At 42.5% G+C, this 27921-nt stretch overlaps 2 protein-coding genes across 4 annotated transcripts in view; one reads left to right on the top strand and one right to left on the bottom strand.

The window, feature by feature from the left end:
- Window positions 1-32: 32 nt before the first annotated feature.
- Window positions 33-16823, top strand: trim25l (tripartite motif containing 25, like). Its single transcript, XM_061785629.1, has 16 exons — window positions 33-800; window positions 1694-1789; window positions 2448-2681; window positions 2747-2906; window positions 6127-6159; window positions 6260-6292; window positions 6370-6420; window positions 6500-6553; window positions 6640-6681; window positions 6766-6825; window positions 9705-9887; window positions 11039-11119; window positions 11206-11241; window positions 11322-11390; window positions 12446-12511; window positions 14552-16823. Exons 1-16 carry the CDS (start codon window positions 192-194, stop codon window positions 15124-15126), a joined length of 2382 nt encoding a protein of 793 aa, XP_061641613.1. The 5' UTR covers window positions 33-191; the 3' UTR covers window positions 15127-16823.
- Window positions 16824-17444: 621 nt separating this feature from the next.
- trak2 (trafficking protein, kinesin binding 2) overlaps window positions 17445-27921 on the bottom strand; it is a 30156-nt gene continuing 19679 nt past the window's right edge. For all 3 annotated transcript variants that reach the window (XM_061785558.1, XM_061785576.1, XM_061785565.1), the window contains 7 exons: window positions 27760-27897; window positions 27595-27674; window positions 25665-25805; window positions 25301-25599; window positions 24799-25230; window positions 21721-21820; window positions 17445-19599 (listed from right to left, as the gene is read on the bottom strand). In XM_061785558.1, coding sequence (XP_061641542.1) covers window positions 18882-19599; window positions 21721-21820; window positions 24799-25230; window positions 25301-25599; window positions 25665-25805; window positions 27595-27674; window positions 27760-27897 — 1908 coding nt within the window. In that variant the 3' untranslated portion in view covers window positions 17445-18881. The remainder of the gene's footprint in view (window positions 19600-21720; window positions 21821-24798; window positions 25231-25300; window positions 25600-25664; window positions 25806-27594; window positions 27675-27759; window positions 27898-27921) is intronic.

Genomic DNA, 27921 nt, shown 5'->3' with positions numbered 1-27921 from the left:
CTTTACCAGTTTTTCCACCGACACCCATTTGTACCCGCTCGACCTGCCTGGTGGCTCAGGCCCCTCCCTGCTCTCGCCTTTCTAACTGACTTGATATTTCCTCCTGTGACTCCAAACAATTCCTCATCTCACTCGTGTCTCGGTTGTCTACCACCGCCACGCTTTACGCCTTTCTATTTCCTTGTTGGACAATGAGTGGTAAACTGTGGACAGAGGAGCAGTTTAACTGCCCCGTGTGTCTGGATCTCCCCAACGATCCGGTCACCATTCCCTGTGGGCACAGCTACTGTATGGCCTGTATTAAGGACTACTGGAGCAAGGATGATCCCAAAGGTATCTACAGTTGCCCCCAGTGCCGCCAGACTTTCTGCCCTCGGCCCTCGCTTTCCAGAAACACCATGCTGGCCGAAGCTGTGGATCAACTCCGCAAAGGAACCCCAAGAGCTGAGGTCTACCAAAGCATACGAGGAGCATTAAAATCCAAAAAGAATCTACCCTCTTCGGCCGTGCAGTGCGACCTGTGCAAAGGAGAGCAGAGGGCAGCGGTCAAGACCTGCCTGGTCTGCATGAGCTCGTACTGCGAGAGCCATCTGAAGCCACACCAGACCACCAAGGCCCTGAAAGAGCACGAGCTGATCGCGCCGACAGGCAACTTGGCCGAGAAGATCTGCACTCAGCACAAGTACCTGCAGGAGTTCTTCTGTCGCCAGTGTAAGGTGTTCATCTGTTGGCTGTGTACGACCAACCAGCACAAAGGTCACGAGAGCGTGTCCACGAAGGCTGAACGCATGGACAAAGAGGTAAGGCTGAAACATTAAAAAACCTGAACAACATTTCTCAATCATAATCTTTCTCCAAGGAGTATTAGGGCAGGGATTGTCCAACTTTTTTCTTTAACTACCATGTGTACCCCGAAATGTCATAGGAATTAAAATGTTTTCAACAAAATAGTCATAATGTTACAATGACAGTCATGTTTTTTTTAAGGAAAAAAGTATATGAGAACAAAGTGATAGGTTGTATTCTTTACAAAAACAAAGACAGGATAAAAAGTATCTTACAACAATAAAGTTGTATTTTTCCAAGATAAATTTCTAATATTATAATATTAAAGTCAAAGTTAAACAATGGAAGAAAGTCACAACACAACAAGTGAATTTAAAAAAAATACAACTTTATTGTTGTAATATTAGAACTTTTATTCTGGAAAAGAAGGTTTCATTCTCTAAATAACAGGAGTTTTGAGAGAGAGAAAAATTTGTTTGTTCTTGAAAAAATAGGACTTTATTCATATAATAATATGCATTTAGTCCATACATGGATGTCAGATTTGTGTGGTATGTCGCAGCTATAGCGAAGCTTTTAATTGGCTGAAGCTAATGTAGGGAGGAGTAACTGGTTTAGTATGTTTGTTTTACTGGCACGCCGGTCCCCATACTATAGGTAAGCAATTTTTCGAATGACACAACATAATAATTTACTACAAATTATTTTGTGGCTCCCCAAACAACGGCTCATGGACCCCAGATTGAGAACCACTAGATTAGGGACTCCCAGGTTTTTGCATTGACACCGGTCTGGCTGAACACATTCCTAACAACATTACTGTTCATTTATCACACTCCTACATCTTCTAGTATTGTCTTGCGGAGACTGATTGATGTCATTGGTTGTCTTGTCCTCTCGACTGCAGAAAGGGTTTTCTGAGATGCAGACAGAAAATCAGAGGAAGCTCAAGGACAGACAGCAGGAGCTGAAGGACATGAAGAAGATGATGGATGGAATGAAGGTGGGATCCGGAATGTACATACAGTATACTGCACACACTTTCAAAAGTTTAGGTCACTTAGAAATGTCCTTATTTAAAGAAAAATTAACCCGAAAGATGAATATCCCTAACTTTCTGTGAGTAGTGTATACAAATACACTATAACATGCAAAACGTCACATAGGCCGAGATCGGAACACAGAACCTCTCGACTGTGAGTTAGATTTGCTAACCTCTACTTCCCTGCACTGCCGTGAGAAATCATCAGGGGTGCCGCTGGAAATGATCCAATTTCACTTAATTTGTCCCAAAAAGATTATTTTGTAATATAAAATGTATCCACCTATTGCCAATTGTACAAAAGAATAAGTCATGGCTTCCTACAAGCATGTCAGATTGTTGTTGAGGTAAACAGGCCCAGATTTCACACTGGGTAAGTAAATTTGTAAGTAAAACCTCTGTCTCGTTTTTTAATGAACACACAGGCCTACTATGCTACCATATTTTATTGTTGCCCATAATGGTGGTCCTTGGAGGGCTAATTATTTTTCTAGGTGGTACTTGGTATAAAAAGTTTGGGACCCTTGGTCTCTAGACGCTTTAGTTGCCCCAAAATGACTGTGTAACTGATAGGGGTCCAGCACGCTAATCCTGAGACCGACTCATGCTACACATACAGCGCTCTGCAGACCGCGTTCACAGCGACTCCGAGAAGGTGCTGTCGGAACTCCAACGCTCAGTGGAGAGACTCCAGGAACTGTTAGAGGAGGTGCTGGATGAGGCCGGCCGGGAGAAGATGGAGCAGGCTCAGGAGATCGTTGAACGTCTGGAGGCGGAAATCAAGGACCTGAAGAGGAGGGATACGCAGACGAAGGATCTGGCTCAATGCGAGGACCACATCTACTACCTGCAGGTTTGAGGTGTATTTAGGCCTAAGGTGATGGCCTTTTTAATTAGGAAGCACTCATTTCCTTTCAGATGTATGAAACCATGTGCAGTCCACTTGAGTTGGGAGACCTTCCGACTGTGCAGGTCAACCATGATGCTTCCTTTGAGCCTGTACGGGATGCCATCCTAGACCTCAGAGAGCAAGTGGAGGACTTGTGCAACATGGAGCTAGGCAAGATCACTAAAAAAGGTTTGGATTTGTGGCACTTTTTTGTCAAGTCATGCCTGTTTAGATATACATGTATTAAATACAAATTTGCGTAAAACACTTAAAATGTGAATAATTCATCACATTATGTATTAATTACAGTGCTGGCTTGAGATATGAGTGACCCGAGCCGACGTATGAGTTTTTTTGGCCGATGTTTTTTTTTTTTTTCCATGCAAAATTGAGATACGAGCGCTGTATGGTGGTAGTGAACTCAACTCGACTCACTTCCCAATAAGCAGCAGTCTGGTAGCTAATGAACAATTCTTCAGAAAAAGACACATTGTATATTTAACACAAGCACATAACTTTGCCTTTAAGTCCCCTAGCTTAATGTTAACACAGAATGGAAAACACAATTGACAGGCTAAAGACTTAGCATTGATAGTTGCAATGTTATAACCATTTAAGCAACGGATATCTGAACATGAATGGTGGAGCAACACGTATACAGACCAAGGTTATTATGATAAACGAAAATGAATAAAATAACAAAAAATAAAATTGAATTTTTTCTTCGTAAAACAAAATTTAAAAAATTAGAATGTTTTTTAAAAAAAAACTTTAACTAAACATTTGCCAAACTAACTAAATTTATAGCAAAAATGTCCTTTGTCTTCATCTTTGTCAGTTAATTAAAAACATGAGCTTTTGGCATTAATTTAAAATGTACATATTTCTGAAAAAAATACATAGAAAATGGTAGGGAAGAAACATTGAATACTCCTTTGTTCACTTTCTGCGTGCCGCCTAGAAGTCACGTCTTCGGGGAGCGCCGTCGTACTGACGGCTCACCAGACCATGCGCAAGTTTTGCTGCAAAGCTAACTTTTACGTCCAAGCTGTTCTCAACCGAATCAGCTAAGACGGCTAGCTTCCGACTTGCTAGCACCTTCACGGACCCCTTTTGGGGGCAACTCAGAGAAACGAAAAACTGCAGAGTCTCAAAATGCCGCTGTTTCCAACGACGAGAAAGGCATACATGTGAAAGCAGACAAAGAGTTTGTCTCGCTGATACAATAGGTGATTGAACGAACAACTGTAGCACATTTCAGCTACAGCAGGAAAACTTGAAAAGATTTGTCACAATAATCATGGACTCAACAAAAACAAAAACAGCAACAAAAAAACAGACTGGATGCACTTTCACTGGCGATACAGGAGGTAAAAGCAAGCTTACTTCTATTTTTTTAAGAACCATACTACAGCATGTGTCTCATGAATGGTTTTACTGTACGTTGTGATGTATCTAATCTAACCTTAGAAGCAATATTATGCACTTCACTTGTTGCACTTCAAATTCTTTGGACTGTTATACAGTACCTGTATTTGATTTGTGGATGGTTGTTCATCTGTTAGTAAGTTAATATTTTTTTTTAAATGCAATTTTTTTGTTTAGTTTATACTACACAATACTAATTATGATCTTTTTTTTTTAAATCTCACATTTGACAAATACCCCAAATAAAAAAACTAAAACTAATACAAATTAAACAAAAAACAAAGTCTTTAAAAAAAATACTAAAAACTAACAAACCTGCTCAAAAAACCTAATTAAAACCAACTGAATTTGAGGGGAAAAAAAAAAACTAACTATAATAGAAAATCTAAAACAATTTTAACCCTGATCAGAGGTGGGTAGTGACACGCCATATTTATTCCGTTACATTTACTCAAGTAGCATCTTGGATCATTTGTACTTGTCAAAAGGGTACTTTTACTCCATTACAATAATCTAAATGCCGCTGGTTAATTTTATTGATCAATTTTCGCTTATTTATTAACTTATTTATTTCTTATTATTTATTTATGCATCCATCCATCCATCCATTGTCTGTACCGCTTTATCCTCACAAGGGTCACGGGCTTGCTGGAGCCCATCCCAGCTATTTATTTATATTATTATATTTTGTCTGCGGTACAGTGATTGATTGGTTAGCACATCCGCCTTACAGTTTTGAGGACCGGGGTTCAATCCCCGGCCCCGCCTGTGTGGAGTTTGCATGTTCTCCCCTTGCCTGCGTGGGTTTTCTCCGGGTACTCCGGTTTCCTCCCACATCCCAAAAACATGCGTGGTAGGTTGATTGAAGACTCTAAATTGCCCGTAGGTGTGAATGTGAGTGCAAATCGTTGTTTGTTTATATGTGACCTGCGATTGGCTGGCGACCAGCTCAGGGTGTACCCCGCCTCTCGCCCGAAGATAGCTGGGATAGGCTCCAGCACGCCCGCAACCTTAGTGACAATAAGAGGAACGGAAGATGAATGAATGAATGAATATATTTTCTGTTTAGACGACGACTTCACGTCCGCATTGGGCACTGTTTGCGCCAATCCAATTTAAGCGCAAGTGACACTGAAGTCTAGTTCACCTATCAAACAACACAGGGAAGTCACATGACCTCACACAACATCTTCGATTGGGTTTCTGGTACTAAAACAAGATACAGATCCCGGCAAATGGATGTGCCTACGTGGCGACCATGTTGGGAAGGTCGTCGTTACCATTGTAGGCAACGGCGCGCAACTCAACTCTTTCATGTATCGTAGTATTTGTGTGGCACTGTCAGCCCAAACGTAGATATTTTCACCCACTTCTAACTTGAGAGAACACCTTGCGGTGACTTTCATGTTATATTGTTGTTTTGGCTGTGCATATTAGCCCACATGAGCCCTATTTTATCACAAATACCTTGAAAACATGCATCTTTTGCAGTACTAATCTTACTCACACACACACACGCACACAGCAATATCAGAATATACACTTACATATTTTATTTAGTTATTTTTATGGTATTGATGTTCATGCTCGGATTAATTGAAACCTTTAAATTGTCTGTAGGTGTGAATGTGAGTGCAAATGGTTGTTTGTTTATATGTGCTCTGCAATTGGCTGGCGACCAGTTCAGGGCCTCTCGCCCAGGGTCAGCTGGGATAGGCTCCAGCACCCCTGTTACCCTAGTTGTATGGAAAATGGATGGATACCATTTTATTATTAAATAGTCAGGTAAAACAAATAAAATATACATTCATAATAATACAAAGTTTACATAAAAATAAAAATCCCCTCCCAAAATCAACAACAACAACAACAATGTGAGAGGAAGCCACACAGGCATGGAGAGAACATGCAAACAGAGATGACTTTGACCCACATAATTCTATGACTTCTTTTTAACCATGTTTGTCGTCCCTATTTGCAGTCAATGAGACAACGTTATTCACACTGGGTGCTGGTAAGAATCTTATCTTTTAATTTGAAAATACAGCTATAAAAGTCATGGTGGTGAGGTAATTATGTTTTTTTTTGTTTGTTTGATTTTTGTTGTCATGCAGCCAATCGCAATCAGAGAGGTGGCCTTTTGAAATGTGAGTTTTGTAAAAAACAAACATACAATGGCTGCAATTCCACAAATGTAAATAATCAACTTTTTCGCTTTTTCCAGTATTTTCTGCTTTGGGATCACGCAACTCGAACTCAAACAACCGTTCATCTGGTATGACCGCTGTTTGTTTCTGTCCATGTTCATAGACCATCATCATAATTCACATAATAATACTGAAATGACTCTACAGGCTCAACACCAAGTATCTCAGTTACATCGCGGAGTGCAGACAGACGAGGACTGGGTAATGACATCCACCAACCTTACTGTGTTTGGACACGGGGGAAAAAGTGCTTTGTAGTGTTCAATCTGATACTCTCTTCATTGCAGGCTTTAGAGGTCAAGATGTAAGGAGCAGAGACGCGTCACGAGGTGAGCGTTATTGATTTGAAAATGTTGAAGTGAATATGTTGCCGTCAGCCACCGTGATGAATGCATGCTTCCTTCCTCCTGCAGACGTCGCACAGAGGTCACCCAGACCATGGGCCAGACAAAAGCCAGATGAAAGAGAGTCAGGTAGGTTGACGCTAATCTTCCCGACAGGATTAGGTCTCCAACTTCCTTGTCTTCTATCGCTAATTGTTTGAACCTCGATATGGAGAAATTAGATTTTGCTAACTGTGCAACAGACGGTGAAACAAAACATAGACAGATAACATAACAATACATTCAGGCATATATTAATCAAATGACTAATATTGCTGTTGAGGAGTTGTGACTTAGCCGGCACGATGGCGGACTGGTTAGCACACCTACCTCACAGTTCTGAGGACCGGTTTGCACGTTCTCCCCATGCCTGTGTGGGTTTTCTCCGGGTACACCGGTTTCCTCCCACATCCCCAAAACATGCATGGTAGATTAATTGAAGACTATAAATTGCCCGTAGGTGTGAATGTGAGTGCGAATAGTTGTTTGTTTCTATGTGGCCAGCGATTGGCTGGCGACCAGTTCAGGGTGTACCCCGCCTCTCGCCCGAATATAGCTGGGATAGGCTCCAGCACGACCCTAGTGAGAATAAGCGGTAAAGAAAATGGATGGATGGATGGAAAATAACAGAATATAAAGTAATAACATACTTAAATATAGTTAACAAACACTTTGTGCATCATGATTACCGTATTTTCTGGACTATAGAGCACATCGGAATATAAGCCGCGCCCACTAAATTTGTAGATTTGTTTTGTACATATATTAGCCGCACCAGACTATACGCCGCGGATATACACGTTGTGAAATTAGATATTTACAAAATGGATGGGAGTTGTGACTTCTCCTCTGTGTCCATGTACAGTGCCATGAAAAAGTACAGTATATGCTCCCTTCTCAAATTCTTATTTTTTGCATAGTTTGCTCAATTTAATGTTTGACATCATCCAAAAAATATAGCATAAAATGCAGTTTTTAAATTGTGATTTATTAAGAGAAAAAAGTACTCAAAGCTACCTGTCCCTGTGTGGGAAAACGTAATTGCCCCCTTGTTAAATCATGAATTAACTGTGGCTAATCACATTTTATGGAAAGCTGAGGTAATTTTCACTGACCACACCCATGCCTGATTACCTCCAGACCTGTTCAATCAAGAAATCACGTATACAGAACCTGTTCGACAAAACGAAGTCGGCCAAAAGTGCTCAAAAAGCTGTAACAAAATATCACGGTCCAAAGAAATTAAAGAACAGATGAGAACTAAAGTAATTGACATCTATCAGTCTGGAAAGGGTTACAAAGCCATTTCTAAAGCTTTAAGACTCCAGCAAACCACAGTGAGAGCCATTATCCACAAATGGAGAAAACATGGAACAGTGGTGAACCTTCCCAGGAGTAGCTCAACTTCAAGAATTACCCCAAAAGCACAGCACTGACTCATCCAAGAGGTCACACAGGAACTCGGGACAACATGTAAAGAACTGCAGGCCTCCCTTGCCTCAATTAAGGTCAGTGTTCATGACTCAACAATTAGGAAGAGACTGGGGGGAAAAAATGCATTTATGGCAGAGTTCCAAGGCGAAACCCCCTGCTGACCAAAAAGAACATAAAGGCTTGTCTTACTTTTGCAAAAACACAGCTGAATGATTTCCAAGACTTTTGGGAGGATAGTCTATGATCTGACGAGAGGAAAGTTGAACTTTTGGGAAGGTGTGTGTCTTGTTACATCTACTGTAAATATAGCACAGCATTTCAGAAAAAGAACATCATACCAACAGTCAAACATGATGGAGGTAGTGTGATGGTCTTGGTCTGTGCCGCTCTTTCAGGACCTGGACAACTTACTGTGATTGATGGAACCATGAGTTCTGCTCTGTAACAGAAAGTCCTGAAAGAGAATGTTCAGTTATCAATTTGTAACCTCAAGCTGAAGCAGCTTCTGCAGCAGGATAACGATCCAAAATACACCAGCAGGTCAACTTCCGAATGGCTTTAAAAAAAATGAAATGACGGTTTTGGAGTGGCCTAGTAAAAGGCTTGAAAGCTCGATTGAAATGCTGCGTCACCTTAAAAAGGCCATTCATGCTTACAGGCTTAAAACAAGCCTGCAAGAAAGAGTATCTCCACAAAGACTCATGGCCAGTTATCGAAAATGCTTGATTTCTATTGTTGCTGCTGAGGATGGCCCAACCAGTTATTAGGTTTAGGGGGCCATTACTTTTTCACACAGGGCCATATTTTTTCCCGGAATAAAATCCATCCATCCATTCATTTTCCATACCGCTTATCCTCACAAGGTTCGCGGGCGTGCTGCAGCCTATCCCAGCTGACTCTGGGCGAAAGGCGGACTACACCCTGAACTGATCGCCAGTCAATCGCAGGGCACATATAGACACGGACAACCATTCGCACTCACATTCACATCTATGGGCAATTTAGAGTCTTCAATTAATGTACCATGCATATTTTAGGAATGTGAGAGGAAATGGGAGTACCCGGAGAAAACCCATGCAAACTCCACACTGGCGAGGCCGGATTTGAACCCAGGTCCTCAGAACTGTGAGGCAGATGTACTACTACTACACCACTGAAGGAAACATTCATCCATTTTCAACATCGCTTATCCTGGTTAGGGTCACGGGGCGCTGGAGCCTATCCTAGCTGACTTTGGGCGAAAGGCGGACTACACGCTGAACTGGTCGCCAGTCAATCGCAGGGCACATATAGACACGGACAACCATTCGCACTCACATTCACACCGTCACTGAGTGGGAACTGAACCCACGCTGCCCGCACCAAAGTCAGGCGAGTGTACCACTACACCATCAGTGACCCGAAGGAAACGTATACCAACAAATTTCAGCTCAGCTGCAACAGTCTTTCCATACAAATTCTGGTGTCGCAATTTCTACCTGTTCGAAACAAATGTTTGTTCTCTTACTTTTGTTCATTGTTACTGTTGTCAACAGTACGGGAGAACAACCTCAGACCCAGCCCCAGACTTAGTCCGACCCCGAGCCCGACTCTAAGCCGGAGAGAATCTCCGTCTCTGTGGAGCAGGTCCAGTCGGAGTCAGGGTGTCCCTGCTACTCCTACCCCAAACCCAGTGAGCCCAAACCCGACTCCTGCTCCTGGGCCAACATCCACTGGAGGTAAAAAAGATTTTGTTATGTAATCATGCAGCCATAAGCCTACATACTGTTCATTTTCCATGCACACATGGTCATGGTCAATTTTGACGTGGGACATAATAATTGTCTATTTAAAAATTGGAAATACAGATCTGTTCAAAATGTATTAATAGCCCGTCTGAAATCTACAAATGGATGATTAAAGCTTAATCAATGTTTCTTATAAAAACGGAAAGTGTATTTTAACTGGTACGTGACTTTGCAGGTGCAGATCTGGCACCTGTGTCCAGGGACCTTCTGACCCATGTGTAACCTCTACCCCTTATGTTTAGTGTTTACAATCAGTCGTACGCTGATCTATTCTTTTACTGTTTCGAAATTCTCCTATAACCCTTCAAAGACCAACAGGTGCATGTTCCTGAGGGACACTGCAAATGTGGTGGGCACAGAGACAGTTCTCAGGATGTTTCAAGCTCCTTCTTAAGCAATGTTATCACTGTCCTATAATAAATACACGCATTTATGACACGTACACTTTCACAGTTTTCACGAGTCCCACCATTTCCAATTATCCACTATTTTTCTTGATTTAAAAATCCCAAATTCACTTTAGACTTTAGACACTGGTCAAATTTGACTCAGCAAACATTTTAGCACCTTTACAAAAGAATGACATTTTGGAATATTTGTATGTATTTTGGATCACATTTCAGGGTGAAAAATTACTTTGAACGATTTTTTAAAATTGCTGTTAAATATCAAAAACCGGCATCTGCCTCACAGTTCTGAGGACCTGGGTTCAAATCCTGGCCTCGCCTGTGTGGAGTTTGCATGTTCTCCCCGTGCCTGCGTGGGTTTTCTCCGCGTACTCCGGTTTCCTCCCACATCCCAAAAACATGCATGGTAGGTTGATTGAAGACTCTAAATTGCCCGTAGGTGTGAATGTGAGGGCGAATGGTTGTTAGTTTCTATGTGCCCTGCGATTGGCTGGCGAACAGTTCAGGGTTTCCCCCCGCCTCCCGCCCGAAGAAAGCTGGGCTAGGCTCCAGCACGCCCGCGAACCTTGTGAGAATAAGCGGTACAGAAAATGGATGGATGGATGGATATCAAAATAAGACCCTAAATGTATGCGAGGGTGAACAAAGCACATTTTCCTTTTCTTGTTTGTTCAGCTTTTAGTCGGATGTCATCGATCAGCAGCATTTTCCGGTCCCGTCGTGGCAACACACCTGTAGTTAACATGTCGTCTACAGGCACGTGAGCTCATACTTTTCCTTGTATTCTTGCTAATGCAACATTGTCACATTCTAATCATGCATGTTGGGCTTCTGTTTAACAGGGGCGCTTCCGACTCTGTCTGAAACACCAATCGATGGTAAGATACGGTAGCTTCCCAAAAATCCACTTTCATCACTTGAATGGGATGCCTCTGATTCCTGTTTTGTCATTACACAGTTAATCCCAGTCTGTTCTTGGACTCACCCACCCCCACTGCCAATGATCACAGTCCTGCTTTTCCTGCATGTGAGTGAAATGATTGATCTCATTACTCAATACAGACACAGGAATGTCTGCTATGAAAAAGGCCCAGGCAAAAAAAATCCAGACTCTGATGCGTCATTTTGCTTCTGGCCAGAAGCCAGCAAATGTATGGGTTGACTTAAACATATGGGAGGACAATTTAGGCACTAACATTCTGGAAACACAAACCATTTGTTTTACATATATTGTTTGGTATGTTTTCAAGAAAAACAGGTAATAAAACACCATATAATCTCATTTGTCCTGCTCAACCACAAACGGTACACTTTTTATGCGATATTTTAATCGTCATATGATCTATTTTGCTGTTTGGCGCAACTCTGTTCCAGATACTCAGGCCCTTGAAAAAGATACATTTAAAAAATATTCCTGAATAAATATTTCATTGACGACTGGTTAGTACATCCGCCTCACAGTTCTGAGTGCCCGGGTTCAAATCCGGCCTCGCCTGTGTGTGGTTTGCATGTTCCCCCTGTGCCTGCGTGGGTTTTCTCCAGGTACTCCGTTTTCCTCCCACATCCCCAAAAACATGCATGGTAGGTTCATTGAAGACTCTAAATTGCCCATAGGTGTGAATGTGAATGATTGTTTGTCTATATGTGTCCTGCGATTGGCTAGCGACTAGTTCAGGGTGTACCCCGCCTCTCGCCCGAAGATAGCTGGGATAGGCTCCAGCACGCCCGCGACCCTTGTGAGGAGAAACAGGGTAACAGGGTTGCATGGTTGTGAAGAGACAACTTGAGAGCATAATTGCTCCTATTTGAAATATATCTGTGATAATACAAAATGTTTCAACAATGTCAAGGTAGAAAACTTTATTAGTATGTATGTACAAGAGAAAAAGCCAGACAGAGGTTTTATTTCTAAAAGGTAATTTAATATTATTTAAACCACTGTCACATTATGCACAGTTTGAACATTGACACCGCGCTTAAATATAGGAAACTAAAATGTGTATTCCTTTAAAAATGTATTGTATTGCACCTGAATAAATGTTTCAAAACAATCACTTACTTCTTATGTTTTTCTGTCATCAGTAAGAGAAATCAGCCTTGACAGCATCCAGGCTCCAGAACCAAGGAAAAGAGAGGAGTTCCTGCAATGTGAGTCTTATTTGTATCTGATAATATATCCACAGCTTGGGTAGTTTGGCCATGGTGAACAATTTCTAAAAGTCCATTTTAATTTTTGCGTGTAGTTGGGAAAGCTACATCACCTTTGTATAATGTCACGTTTTTTTTTAAATGTCTTGGTAACTTGAGACATTTTATAAGTGTACAAAACTGGGAAATCATTTTTCTGGAGTAACTTCCTTACACCATGAGTCGAGCTGTCCTCAACATTACTTTCTTTGGGCTTTTGATTGTCTTAAATGTGCAGGGCTGACAGCTCCATGTTGCTTTGGCATTTGACAGATTTTTTTGACAATGGCATTAGTGTTTGATCCCTTATTGGGGGGGGGGTTAAAAAATACAGTACTTTAATACATAAGCAGGTAGCACCATGAACAAGTGGTTAGCACATGTGCCTCACAGTTCTAAGGTTCAGGGTTTGCATCTCGACCCCGGTCTTCCTGTGTGGAGTTTGCATGTTCTCCCTGTGCATGTGTGGGTTTTCTCTGGGTATGTCACCTTCCTCCCACATTCCAAAAACATACTTCTTGGGTTAAATGAAGACTCTAAATGTATCCTTAGGTGTGAGTGTGAATGCTTGTTTGTCACAAATAGATAAATGCGATTGGCTGGCAACCAGTCGGCATGCATAGTCTCCAGCTCATTAAGGACCTTAAGTGAGGATGAGCAGTCTCAAAAATGGATGGATGGATATAATTAACCAGTGGTGCCTTGAGATATGACTTTAAATTGTTCTGTGACCACAATTGTAACTCAACACAGTTGTATTTCAAATCCGCTTGTCCTATTGTAATAAATGTAAATGCCATTAATCCATTCCAGCCTCTCCCCCCCAAAAAAGAAAATTGAGAATTTGTTTTTTTTTTAATGAGAAAAATATCACTTTATAATATACTTCATGGAAACATACAGAAATGACATACAGTAATTAGATTTTTTTTTTTTTTAGTTTTTGTCACACTTTCTCCTTCAATGTACATTGTGCTGCTCATTCTGGTGTGTGCGCCTTGGCCACCTAGGGGCAAGTATACGTGGGGGATAGGGACCGGGCTGGACCGCGAATAGCGAAAATCTGCAGGTAATTGAAGGAAACGTTTTGGGGGGGGGAAAAATTCTTGAACAAGCAGGGATAAATCATCAGTAAGCATTGTCAAGGTTGGTCCACCACCCAAAAAAAAAAAGAAAAAGAAAAAAATGAAATAAAAAATTTAATAATCCGTGAATAGTATGTGGGGTTCTACTGTACTGTACGGGACACTTAGCTCCTCTCACGACTTCTCAGTAATATTAATTGTAATATTAGTTGTTGTTTGTTGAGCATGAAGAATACATGCACGAGTATTGTTATATTTTCTCTGTGTTGCATGAAGTGTAACAACACCGCACATGGATGCTAATTGTTGCCCCGAGTGCCGATAGTGTTTCTTATTTTAAGAAAGCATTACCATTAAGTTACCAGAGGTTTCATAGTCGTTTTAAATACATATTTAATTCACTTTGTTTTATGTTTGACAGTAACCTTCAGCTGAGAGTAGCAATAAACAGTTTGAACCATTTTTTTGAAGAATATTTACTTATGTTATCTACCAAATTCCTATTTGTTGTGAAGTGCGTTAAGTCATCTGCCAACATAAAGCGCTCGTATAGCAAGTTTGCACTCGCAAGTCAAAGCAAAATATAAAATAAAATCGGCCGATCAACGGCTTGCATCTTGAAAAACTTTTAAGTCAGGTCACTCGAAACTGAAGGCACCACTGTAAATCAAACTCCCCTGTTAGCACAGAAAAACATTTTGGGCATAGCAAGGTCGGCCTTTGAGGAGCCTCCATTCAGCATGACCAAGAAGTTTATCAGGACAGGTTAAAAAAAAAAAAAAAAAAAAGAATGGACTAATGGATAATACTTACTGTTTGCATGTTATGGAGCCAGACTGTACAGACAAAGAACCTGCAACTGAAAGTGAATGATAGATTTGTACTGTATTATTTTTTCTCTCTCTCTCTTTTGTAGATTCTGTAAACTTCACCCTTGATCCTAACAGCGCCCATCGTCGCCTGATTCTCTCCGAGGGCAACACCAAAGCCACCCTGCAGGGCGAAGTTGTGCCCTATCCGGACAGTCCCCAGCGTTTTGACGGTTGGACTCAGGTCATGTGTGGGAACCCGCTCTATTCCCAGCGTTCCTACTGGGAGGTGGAATGGCGAGGCCGAGGATCCTCTATGGGCGTGGCGTACGGCTCACTGAGCAGGAAGGGTTCAGACGCCAGGGCGGGAATCGGCTACAACGCCCAGTCGTGGACGCTGGAGCTCTCCGACACTTGCTGCTTAGCGCTGCACGACAACGAGAAGAGGGACATACCGGTCACCTACTCCCCTCGTCTGGGCATCTTCGTGGATTTGTCCACAGGAACGCTGGGGTTCTACGGCGTGGCAGAGAGCATGACACACCTTCACACATTTCGGGCAAACTTTACCCAGCCCCTCTACGCTGTCTTTGGGGTGGGGAGTGGAGTCGGAGTGGGTTTGGACTTCGCACTTGGGCAGTTCAGCTCCACCTCTGATAGTATCAAGTTGTGTCCCATGTGAAGACGCACACAAGAGCAAAATATGTTTTGTTGTTATTATTCTGTCTATAATTAAATACACTCTCAACCATCCATTTTCTACAGCCTGTTAACATAACAGGATATGGTTACCCTTAAAAGTGGAGTTTGCAATTTCTCCCTTAAAAAAAAAAAATATATCACTTTTGGTCATATTTGTTAAAACTGTCAGTATGACTATCTGACAGTAGTACATGAGTAAAATGATCTGTGGAAAAAAAAAAAATCCCTCTCTGTCTCCATCTTTTACCTCTAATTTGATTTCCAAGAAACTACCACGCCCGAGGATAAACAATTAATCAGAGTCAGAAGGCGTGGCTGACACGTTATTAGGAATCCCACTTGTGTTCTAGGCAGGACACGCCCTGCTGCAATATGATTAGCTGCAGGACACCTACTACTACTGGAATGCCGGTGCAGTGTGATTGGCACGCTTCCAGAAGGAAAAAGAAGTGTGGGACTTCAGTGTGGCGGCGTTATTATAAATCCTATTATCCCCTTGTGAGGAGAAGCGGCTCAGATAACGGATGGACGGAAAACTTCAAACTGCTAACATTGTGTTACACAGTAGTCACACTCCTTTTCGAATAAGTCATGCTAGCCACATAGCAGCCATGGCTAATGCCAGCTATGTATTGCTAGTGCCGCTATTTTGTTGAAGCTGGACAGCATTCTCTGTACTATTTACAGTATCACAACTATGCACTTTCATAATCACGTCATTATGAACGGCCATGTTTGAGAATCTCGCACATTAATGAGGGGCGCGGCTTTTTCAGGGGTGGGGTTAGTGAAGTCATTCAATATTTCTTGCATTTTTAATACTGCAAACTCCCCCTTCAAAAGGGGCTTTTATGACTGAAAATCATCCATCCATTCATTTTCTGTACCGCTTATCCTCACAAGGGTCACGGGCGTACTGGAGCCTATCCTCGTTATCTTCGGGCGAGAGGCAGGGTACACTCTGAACTGGTCGCCAGCCAATCACAGGGCACATAGAAACAAACAGGGGAAATAGTGGACGACTGCCTCACAGTTCTGAGGACCGGGGTTCAAACCCCGGCCCCGCCTGTGTGGAGTTTGCATGTTCTCCCCGTGCCTGCGTGGGTTTTCTCCGGGTACTCCGGTTTCCTCCCACATCCCAAAAGCATGCGTGGTAGGTTGAAGACTCTAAATTGCCGGTAGGTGTGAATGTGAGTGCGAATGGTTGTTTGTTTGTGAAAATTATATCAATGTTTAATTACCTCAACATATTCCATACAAACAATTGCCACTGCATTTTATTGTGTTTATGCTGTACTCTACCAAGTTAAAGTTGCTATCATCACATGTACTGTGTCTCAATGTTAGCAGTCCAACAAAAAAATGTGTCAAATTTTTGTCAGTGGGAATCTTTCCAGCAAGCACATACGGAAGTTCATTTGTCCACTGCTTTATTGTAAAAATGGAAGCAACCAATTAACAAGTATGAGTTGCTTACAGAACCTTGTGACAGGATAAGCTGTAACCAGGTGAAATGAACAAGCAAATTTTAAAAGATATAAACAGTCTACCTTCAGTCTTAGAAACACACCATTATATTTTGGTTTAAAAAAAATTGCAAGCTAAAATACAGGAAAGCACACATGAAAGCCAGTATATTACATTTCTCGATGGAGAGGAAAAAAATAAAAAAAAGAATAGCATGATTTTGGTAGTCTTCCAATCTGGACAAAAAAAAAAAAAAACAATGCAACATTATTAGTCAACATTGTGACCGGAGTCTTCCTCATAAATAGGTTGGAATTGATATAATGGTGTAAGAAAAAAAAAAGTTTAAATACAAACAGCAAAGTGCAGTAACTCAGTGGAAGTCTAGGCGGACTCAAAAACAAATTATGCAAATAATACATTCAGTGGCAAAAAGGCAGGAGAGAAACACAGCTGGTTTGCACATAAGGCTTCTTTTAAAAATAATAATAATAAGAAAAAAAATCCAACACACACAATACCCAACTTGCTGGTCTGGTCTGGACCTTCAACCAGGTCCCACGGACATGCTGAGACCTGGTTGCAAGAATGTTATTTCAGATGTCATGAGGCATCCAAAATGCAGGAGCTGGGACTTTTGTCTAAAGAAGCAGGATATGACTATAATTAACCTGGCAAAGGCTCCTCTCTCTCCTCAATGTCTACAGTCAATTCACAGGGTGTCCCAAAAAAAATGTGGTAGTCTAATACAGTGATTCTAATATTGTGGTATGCACGTCCCTCTGGAGGGACAAATAAATAATAATAAAAAATAATAATACATTTAAAAAAAAAAATCACGAAAAGGGTGGCACGGTGGACGACTGGTTAGAGCGTCTGCCTCACAGTTCTGAGGACCGGGGGTTCAATCCCCAGCCCCGCCTTCTCCCCGTGCCTGCGTGGGTTTTCTCCAGGTACTCCGGTTTCCTCCCACATCCCAAAAACATGCATGGTAGGTTGATTGACACCTCTAAATTGCCCGTAGGTGTGAATGTGAGTGCGAATGGTCGTTTGTTTCTATGTGCCCTGCGATTGGCTGGCAACCAGTTCAGGGTGTACCCCGCCTCCTGCCCGATGACAGCTGGGATAGGCTCCAGCACGCCCGCGACCCTAGTGAGGAGAAGCGGCTCCGAAAATGGATGGATGGACAAAATTAAAGTTTTTAACACCGTGCAAAATGTTAGTGGCTTAAACTTTTTTGTTGTTGTACAGTAAATTTGTTAAGTACAGTTCAGTTGAATTTAACTGTGAAGTACAAACCATTAGCATTTAATTTTGTTTTCAAACATTTATTTAGGTACAATTCATATTTTACTTTTATGTGTAATACATTTTAATTGAATCATTAAGGACAGTTTTTATTTTCCTATGTTTAAGTGCAGTGTTAATGTTCAAACTTTACTTAATGTTACGGTGGCTTACAACAACATTAAATATACTTTGTAGGAATAAAACCTATTTCTTGTTTTTGATTAACATTTCGGCCTACTGTGCTACGATATATCAACGTTGGTCATTATGGTAGTACCTGGAGAGTTAAGTATTTTTTAGGTGGTACTTGATTTAAAACGTTTAAGAAAAACTGGTCTAGTAACAGCCAATTGTCATGCAAATGATCCACATTTTTACAAAAAGTAAAATCCAAGTTTCAAGTTGGCATATGTATTACCTTTTTTCAAATCCCCTCTGCTTCAAGACAATGAACAAGCAACCCATTTCATTTTGTTTGCTTAGGCCATGGCAGTTAGTCATATCTTCATACTTCAAATGATGCCAATTTTTCTTGGCATGCCCTGTACTTTGATCATTTATTATATTTATATTGAAGCCACGCCTACAGAAGCCCTTGTAACAACTCTGGATTCAGACACGAGTGAACACACAGAGACCATTTTTTTCTGAAATTGTCACAACCTGAAACACCTTCCCTTTCACATCTACATCCACAAAACCTTCTTTTCTCATTGAAGTTACACGACACTGATGTGGAGTGTCTCGATACTTATGTCCATGTAGTATTCCTTCCCTCTTTACAAAACATGCAAACCCTTTCAACGAAGTACCACAAGCTCACAGAGACAAAAGCTAAGGCTTTAATAACTAGAATCATGGCTCACAGGTAGTTCAAATCTGTTGTGCTTTAAAATGAAGTCTTAAAAAAAGAGCGAGGTTGACTTATAACATAAGCTGGAAGGCTGGAGGCAGGACTTTTAGGGGCGACGATGGCCTTTAGGATTCACCTGAACGTGGCGGGGCGTTCGAGGTGACTTTTGTGCATCTTTGTTTGAGGTTTCCCCAAGGTGGTGGGGGGAGCGCCAGGGAGGTGGGGTGGGGGGGAGCGGAAGGCTGACTTGCCGACTTTCCCGTTCGTACGCCGATCATCGCCGGAAGGCTTTGGTTCCGCCTCAGACCGTCCAGTAGGCTCCCTCCGCCCGCCGACACAAAAGTGGCGGAGGCCCGGGGGACCTTGGTAAATCCCACCTGACGCAGCCTCTCCAGAAGGCTGACATTAAGCGGATCGGGGGGCAGCCCACGGGCTGAGTTTTCCCGGGAGGGGCTCGGTAGGTCGGGATGTGGGGAGCGGCCTAGGTTCAAGCCGTAAACGTCTCGCAGGAACAACTCCGCCGGCCTCGACGCAAGGAAATTGTCAGCCGAGTGCTGGCGGCACTCGGATCCGGGTGAGTGCGAGGGCGAGTTGGGGGCCGTGCCTGGGAGGAGGCGGAGGAGGGGCTGCGGGGGCGTGGGTCTTGCACACAATGAGGGAGTTTCTGTGGAGACTTGTGCAGAAATGCCTCTCTCCAGAACCAACTTGGCCAAACCGCTGGCAGCCACAGGGGGGCGCCGAACTGGGAAGGCGTCTCCAAGGCTGAGTCGGCAGGGAGTCACAGGGGTACTGGGTCCGGTCCTCATGGAGCTGGGCGTGTTGGCATTGAGAGATGACTGTGAACTATCGCGTAAGGAAAAGAAAACTTATAAGGCATTTTACCATCATGTCTCACGTCTTTACTTCTGAGCGGCAAAAGAGGGAGCTTTCTCCTATGACACCATTATGAAAGGAACTCTCCCATGTCATTTGATAAAGGCACGATTGAGAAAACAGGGTAAATGGCTTGGACGATGATTTTGGACTTCTTCACTACAGCCACAGCTTGAATGCGTGCCCAAAAGAAGATGCTACATGAGGTCAATTGAGTCCAAGGAAGATGGAACGCTGGCCACGATTGACATTTGGGACATACAGTTGAAACCACACATTTTCATACACCATACAAAAAGACATGCTTTTTTTTCCCCCTCACTATCTGACATGAAATCACAAACTTTTCCTATTGTCGGTCAATTAGGATAACCAAAATTATTTCTATTCGCTATACACCAGAATAATGAGATTTAAGAATTATAGCATTTTTTTCCTGTATTACATTCTTCAAAGTAAAATTGACTCCCGCTCTCTCCCACTCCCACAGATGTTGATTCCACTCCCACCTAATCCCGAGTGTTTAAAAATCCTGCCAAATCCCATTAAAAAAATGAAAACTAAAAATTTTAAAATCCCACCTAATCCAGAGTACTTCAAAAAATATCCCACTCCCACAGAGACTGATCCCAATCTCGAGTCAAAATCTGACAGAACACCCCCCGCCCCTTTTCTCCCAGGCAATCCTGCTTCCTTTTTCTTCCTTGGTATAAAATTTGCAGCAAGTGTGCCTTAATCACCGTAATAAATACATTGAATTAACAGAATGATCAAGAAACACAATTATAATATGAATTAATTCTATGTTTATAAGCATAAGCCGTATTAGTCCCTTAGTTTAGCTTGATGCTAAGGGAAAATGTTCAAATATCGATTTGATTAAAGTTCAGATTAAAATAATATTGTTTCGCTCCTGTCATGGTTTCAACTCCCGTCCATTCCCAGTGACTTTGGTGTCATAGCTCTGGCTCCCGCTTGCTCCTGCCCACTCCCGATGACCTTGGCTCCCGCTGCTGCCCAATCCCAAAAATTCACAAACATCCTGCAGTCCTGCAGTCAGCCTCTACTCCAAACGTAACGATGCTCATTATGCCCAAACAGCTCAATTTCGTCAGACCACAGGACATGTTTTCAGAAATTAAGATCTTTGTCCCTGTGTTCTCATTTGCAAACTGTAATCCGTCTTTTTTTCTTTGGTTGGAGTAATGGCTTCTTCCTTGCCGAGTGGCCTTTCAGCCCATGTCGGTACAGTACTCGTTTCACTGTGGATAATGACACACTATTACCATCTTCACAAGGTCTTTTGCTTTTGTTCTTCGGTTGATATGGAGATTTTGCACCAAAGCACATTCATCTCTGGGACATAGAACCCATCTCCTTCTTGAGCGGAATAATGGCTGGACATTCTCCTGGTGTATAATTATTTGAACAGTTAAATGTGGCACCTTCAGGCATCGTGAAATTGCACCCAAGGATGAACCAGACTTCTGCAAGTTCATAATTCTCTTCCTGATATCTTGGCTATTTTCTTTTGAATTTCCCATTATGTTACACTAAGAAGCAGCGTTTCAGGTGTGCCTTCAAACACAGCCACAGGTTATGTCTCTAATTAACTCAAATGTTGTCAATAAACCAGAAGCTTCCCAAAGACATGACATAAACATCTGGGTTTTTCTAAATATTTTGAAGGATTACTAGAAAATGTACTTTATGAAAACTTCTAAATTTGAAGAAATTCATATTTTAAAAAAATGCTCAAATCCTCTAATTATTCTACCATATAGAAATCATTTTGGTAATCCTAACTGACCTAAAACAGGAGAGGTTCAGTCTGATTTCATGTAAGACAGTGAGAAAAAACAAAAAAACAAAAACCAGCATGTATCTTTTTATATAATGCATGTAAACTTCCAGTTTCCGCAACCCCAAACACAAGGTTTTGTCATTGTTTCAGTTCAGATCAGTCATAGTCCATCACTTTTCTGTCACCCGGAAGATTCCAGGTGCTTTTTGTTTACAAACATTATGAAATGGTCAATAAAATCCAATACATGGAAATGTCGAGGTCTTGACATTTAGCGGCGGACTGACCTTTCAGTGACTTGTGTGACGTCACAAGGGTGCAGGATGCGGCAGGTGGTGAAAGTGTAGGTGGAGAACGTGGAGCTCTGACATTTGACTGGATGTCGGACTGCATCCAAAAACAAAACAAAACAAAAAAAAAAGAATCTAAATGAAATATAACTCAGATCTCGATTACTGGGATTGGGCAATGTTTCTACAGCAGGAGTGGGCAAATTATGGCCCGCGGGCTAGATACGGCCTGTTCCATTCTTTAATTTGGCCCACCGAGCATTTATATTATCCTGTCCTGTAAAATATATTGCATTCATTTAGCGGTTTTCCTTCCTAAAATTGGTTAATTAAATTGTATTCATTCATTTATAACTTTAAATAACTAGTTAATTTATTTATTGTTAAGAAAAATAGTAAAATAAACTATTTTGCATAATCAAGTAACCTAACATTATTTAAATAATTGGTTAAATAATTAAAATTACATTATCAATAAGTCAATTAAAACATGAGAATGAATCTCAAGAACAATTTTACAGAGTACTTGTAAAGAAAAATTGACTTATTAAATAATTGAATTAATTTGAATTAAATTAATTATAATAAGAGCTGTAGACTGCAGCTATCAAATATTTTTAGTACCTAGTATTCTACCGATTATCCCATTGCTTTATGGGATAAAATTTGATTTTGGATTATTATCAATATAAAAATGTGAGGTTCATATATTTTTGTCAACTTGGAATCTATCTACAGATGACCTGGCCTATTTGTTGGTTTTAAAAATCAAATGTGGCCCGTGAGCACAAATGTTTGCCCACCCCTGGTCTCCAGCCATTTTTCACTCGACATCATATCAATCACCATTATGTAGTAGAAAATTTGTTGCGCTTCCTTTCAGGTAGTTCTTTGTTATCCTTAATTGATGTTGTTCACATTCCCAATTACCGTATTTTCACGACCATAGGGCGCACCGTATTAAAAGGCGCAGTCTCAGTTAAGTGGTCTATTTCTGTATTTAACACATACATAAGGCACACCGTATTATTGGGTGTGGTAAAACATACGCTAGCTTAAAACATAGGGTAGCATGCATGCACGCTAAAACAATGTTTTTAAAAAGGCAGCGGGAGCAAAACTGAGTTCAGTTGTACTTTATTGAAGTATTTAACAATGTACTCACATTATTTTTTGATCAATCCTCATCCACAAATCCATCAAAGTCCTCAACCTTCTGTGTCCGAAATGAACAGCTGGGCAAGTTCTCCATCAAACACGGCAGGTTCGAGTCAGTCTCGTTGCCGTGCAGAAACTCGCCCGGCGCTGCCTCCTAGTCTTAGTAAAGCTGTGTTCGCCATCTGTCATCCATGGCTTCTACGCCGCTCGCAACTTCACTTTGAACGCCCTGTTTACACGGATGTCCAGCGGTTCGTCAAGCCTCCCGGAATGATGGAAAGCTCCAAGTTATTGCACTCAGTCGAATGGTGACTGTAGAGACGCTTCTCCCAGCTGTTCTTTGCTCATTAATCCAACTCGGACCACCTCGCCTTGTTTTTCTTTTTTTTCCCCCGCGGAAACTCAGCTTCATTTTCTTGACTTGGCGAAGCTCGTTTTCCCGCTTCCTCCACTTGCGATCCATGGATTCGTTGATCTTGAATTCTCTCGCGGCTGCTCGATTCCCATGTTCCTCCGCGTAACTGATAGCTTGCAGTTTAAACTGTGCTTCGTAAGCGCGTCTCTTTGTAGGTGCCACTCGTGAAGTAGCAGTCAAGCCAGCCGCCGCTAATTTTGTTCCTACTAGGCATTACGGTGATAGGTCGCCAACTCGCGGCGAAAGCCACCTTCAAAATAAAAGCTTCCCAATAATACGGACGTCAGTGCTCTTCGGTTAAGGAATGCAACCAGCAAAGTTAATTTGAATCTTGAGATACATTAAAAAATGTAGTTTATTTGATATCGTAGGAAAAATAAATGGTAAATGGACTGCACTTATATAGCACTTTATCGAAATCATAACAGTGCCCAAAGCGCTTTACAAAGCCTCACATTCACACACACATTCATAAACCAATGGGCGACTGCTGCCATGCGAGGCGCTGCCAGGCCCACTGGGAGCAAATTAGGGTTCTGTGTCTTGCCTAAGGACACTTCGACATGCGGACAGTCGTAGCAGGGATTCGAACCTGTTCTACCTACTCAGCCAAAGCCACCCCAACATAATCCCATTGGTATTGCAAGCCAAGTCCACATCTATGTGACAGACCACCAAGGACTCCAATAAAAGAGGTTTGATGAAGATCTGATATAGTATTTCAAAATAAAAGTCTCCGAAAACTAATAAACTACATTTTTAATGCATCTCAAGATTCAAATTAACCTTGCTGGTTGCATTCCTTAACCGAAGAGCATTGACGTCCGTATTATTGGGAAGCTTTTATTTTGAAGGTGGCTTTCGCCGCGAGTTGGCGACTTATTACCGTATTGCCTAGTATGAACAAAATTAAGGGCGGCTGGCTTGATTGCTACTTTGCGAGTGGAGGCTGGCTTGACCGCCGCTATATACCTACTGGGGGCGGGCCTTTAGCGTCCTCCTTCATGCGCACCCTTCCTTCCCCCTTTACGTCCGCATGCTGTCCTCAGCCACGTCCGCTTTTCCTCTATATCAGCAGCGTGTCGGCAGGAAATGCTCCCAGTAAGTCAAGCGGAGCGCTCATCACACTACAACATTTATAGATTTTGGAACTCGGTGCACACATAAGGCGCGGCGCATCATAAGGCGCCCCGTCCATTTTGGAGAAAATTTCCGACTTTTAAGTGCGCCTTCTGGTCGTGAAAATACGGTATGCGTAAAGGTTTACACCCCAGGTGACAAAACAAAGACTGGCCCTTGAAATCTCAGCCTGTGGGGAGACAATAGGCTCTATGAGTCTCTCATTACAACACGTTTAATTTAGTCGACCTTAATGAAGTGCCGTGGCAAAGGCCGCCCTTATGGTAGCCTCATCAGTATGTGGTGTAGGTAGCAACACAATATACGAACCTCACAACACTAAAAAAAACTGTTTGGTGATGGATGTGCATGATGGTATTTACCTGAGATAGATGTGCTCGATTGGACGGTTGTTGTGGAAACGTTTGGACCGGAGCGAGATGATTGGCCGCATGTCTCAGCGACGGAGACGGACAATGGTCGGGCCGTCGAGAGAGAAGCGACGGGAAGAGGCGCGGCTGAAAGCTTTACGTCTTTCGTCTCTTCAGGCGTCGATGAGCAGCGCACTTGGAAGACAATGCCACCTTCCTCCTCGTCTTCCTCTTTACCTCGCTCTGCTGCACCTTTCTCCAAGACACCAGCCTCCCCCTCTCCGTGTGCTTCATCCTCGTCATCTTCCTCCATGTCCTTCAGGCGGTAAACGGCATCCTGGGCAAGCGGCCGGAAACCCTTGGTGACAACGCCAGGGTGCGGGTCAAGGATAGTGGCCAGATGGGGTTTGGCTAGCTGCTGCCAATGATGGAGCGTCAGTGAGCCTGAAGACAAAAAGTAGAATGTGTCATACGAACGACAGGATCAAGCCAGGTTCTGGCTCACGGTGGTTACCTTCCATGGGCTTGACAATCTGAAGCTTTTCTGGTAGGAAGGTCTTGAAGACGCTGGAACCTATGGACAGGTCAGACAGATTGGAAAATGAGGAGCACATGCTGCCCATTGCCGAGCTGTAGCCGCTTCCTGCATCGTGAGCCTCCGCTCTAGCCATGGTCTGCAGCTTTTTCTCCCGTTCCGCCTTGAAGAACTGGTGCTCCGACAAGAAGTTCTGCCGTCGTAGCGAGAGACGATGCAGGGCTTTCGTGAGGTCGTTCCCACCCGGGGAGCTCGGCTGTCCCGATGGCACCTCATCTCTTCAAACACAAAGTTAAAAACTGTGAAAATGCATTTTGTTTAATAACACTGACTTGTTTCTTACCCCTGAGCTGAAGGAAAGGGTTGCGCAGTCATCACCAGCGAGTTCCGACCAGAACCAGGAATTGGAGGAGTGGCCGAAGGTGGCCGGGATGTTGAAGCGTTAACGGAGTGGACTGTCTGGAAGACTCGCTTCTGGGAAATCCTGGGGTGGAAGGTCCATTAGATATGACTGACCATGAATCATGCTATTACAAGGAAGGAACCCCCGCTTAATCGAAGTTTGCCATTTGCAAACTCACCTATTTGCATTTTTGTGCCCTTTCAATGTCCTAAGATGGTGCCAAAGCCCTAATTGACTTCCAAGTTTAATTCCTTCCATGATCACATTCATATCGTAAAACACACATCTCAGATCATTTTTCTCCATCGAAACGAATGGAAATGCCATGAATCTGTTCTAGCCTCCCCCTAAAGAGTGAAGTGTTTTTACTCAGAAAAATATCAGAGGCCGGCACGGTGAACGACTGGTTAGTTTACTGGTTGGTAAATTGGTATGGTTGGTTGTTTCTATGTGCCCTGCGATTGGCTGGCGACCAGTTCAGGGTGTACCCTGCCTCTTGCCCGAAGATAGCTTGGATAGGCTCCAGCAACACGCGACCCTAGTGAGGATAAAGCGGCTCAGAAAATGGATGGATGGATGGATGGAAAATAACAGAGTATAAAGTAATAACATCAACCTCAGCCCACCTGGAGGTCAATCAATGAGACAAGAGTGGAGAGTGTGGCTTAAAGCTGCTCGGGCAACTAGAAAACACACACCAGTTTAGAATTGTCTCGTCAAGAAGCATTGCCTGATGTGTACCATGCCTCGCTCAAAAGAGCTACAATTAAGAATTGTTGAATTGAATGAAGAAGGATCAATGAAGTAAAAAAGAAACCTAGAGTGTCAGCTGAAGACTTAGAAATCACTAGTACATGCCAACATCTCTGTTGACAAATCGACCATACATCAAACATTAAACAAAGAATGGGCTTTATGGGAGAGCACCAAGGAGGAAGCCGTTGCTGTCTAAAAAAAACATCGCTGCACGTTTGCACTAGCATGTTCCACAGCACTACTGGCAAAATATTCTGTGGACAGACGAAACCACAGTTGAATTGTTTGGGAGGAACACACAATGCCATTAGTGGAGGAAAAAATGGCACAGCACACCAACATCAAAACCTTATTCCAAGTGTGACGCATGGTAGAGGGAGCATCATGGTATGGGCGTGCTTTGCTTTTGCAGAAGAACTTGAGACCATGTGTCCAGGAGTTGAAACTCAAAAGACGATGGTAACAGGACCATGAGTCAAAACAGAAAGAAATCAACAATAGAATGGCTTCAGAAGACGATAACGTGTTCCGGGGGTGGCCCAGTCAAAAGTCCTGACTTCAACACGATTGAGATGCAGTGTGGCATGACCTCAAGAGAGCTATTCACACCAGAAGTCTTGCTGAACTGCAACAATTTTGTCAAGACGAATGGTCCGAAATTCATCCTGATCATTGCGCAGGTCTGATCTGCAACTATAGGAATCGTTTGGTTGAGGTCATTGCTGCCAAAGGAGGGTCAACCAGTTATTAAATCCAAGGCTTCACTTACCTTTTCCAACCTTTCCTGTGAATGTTATGCTCAATACAAATATGAAATATATATAACCGTGTGTGGTATTAGTTTTAGCAGACTGTTTAGTTGTGTGATTTAGATAAAGACCAAACTACATTTGATCACCTATTAATGCAGAAATTTAAGACACTCCGAAGGGTTCAGATACTTTTCCCTCCCACTGTATTAATAAAAGACAATATTGACATTTTTTTAGCCCCCCCCCCCGCTGAAATAACTGCTCTTCATTTTATACACAATTCTCGGGGGACTCACAAAAAACTACTATCCACTCTAATGTGGAATATTTTGGACCTAATTTTTACAGATTGACCATCTTACCTTTGGTCCTGAAATGCAGTCTCTTCTTCAACACACAGCTCTCTCCTCATGGTGCCTTCAATCTCTGCAGCCAGGGAATCCTGTGAACAGATGCACAAACACACATTCATTCATTAGCATAATGTTCATCATAATGGTATGCTCTTCAAAGGGGTGTGCTTTCACCATAGGGTAGAGGCCGTAGGAGAGATGCCGTCGTATGCCAGATGGGGAAGTGTTCTTGTTGCGAAGCTCCCTGATCTCCTCCTGGGACTCGTGGAGCATTTCGACACACTCTGCGTTCCTCTCGGCCAGCTCGTTCAACTACATCAGCATAGAATTCCCAAT

Source organism: Phyllopteryx taeniolatus, chromosome 1, assembly GCF_024500385.1.
Source record: "Phyllopteryx taeniolatus isolate TA_2022b chromosome 1, UOR_Ptae_1.2, whole genome shotgun sequence".
In the NCBI taxonomy this organism is placed as follows: Eukaryota; Metazoa; Chordata; class Actinopteri; order Syngnathiformes; family Syngnathidae; genus Phyllopteryx; species Phyllopteryx taeniolatus.
Note: the sequence above shows the minus strand (reverse complement) of the source record. Positions and strands in the feature narration are given on the sequence as shown.

Excerpts from the sequence above, each read along its gene's own strand:
- trim25l (XM_061785629.1), top strand. The coding sequence starts at position 192 with ATGAGTGGTAAACTGTGGACAGAGGAGCAGTTTAACTGCCCCGTGTGT. Across the intron at positions 6,421-6,499 it reads CTCAAACAACCGTTCATCTG|GCTCAACACCAAGTATCTCA; the intron begins GTATGACCGCTG and ends ATGACTCTACAG. Across the intron at positions 6,682-6,765 it reads GAGCAGAGACGCGTCACGAG|ACGTCGCACAGAGGTCACCC; the intron begins GTGAGCGTTATT and ends TTCCTCCTGCAG.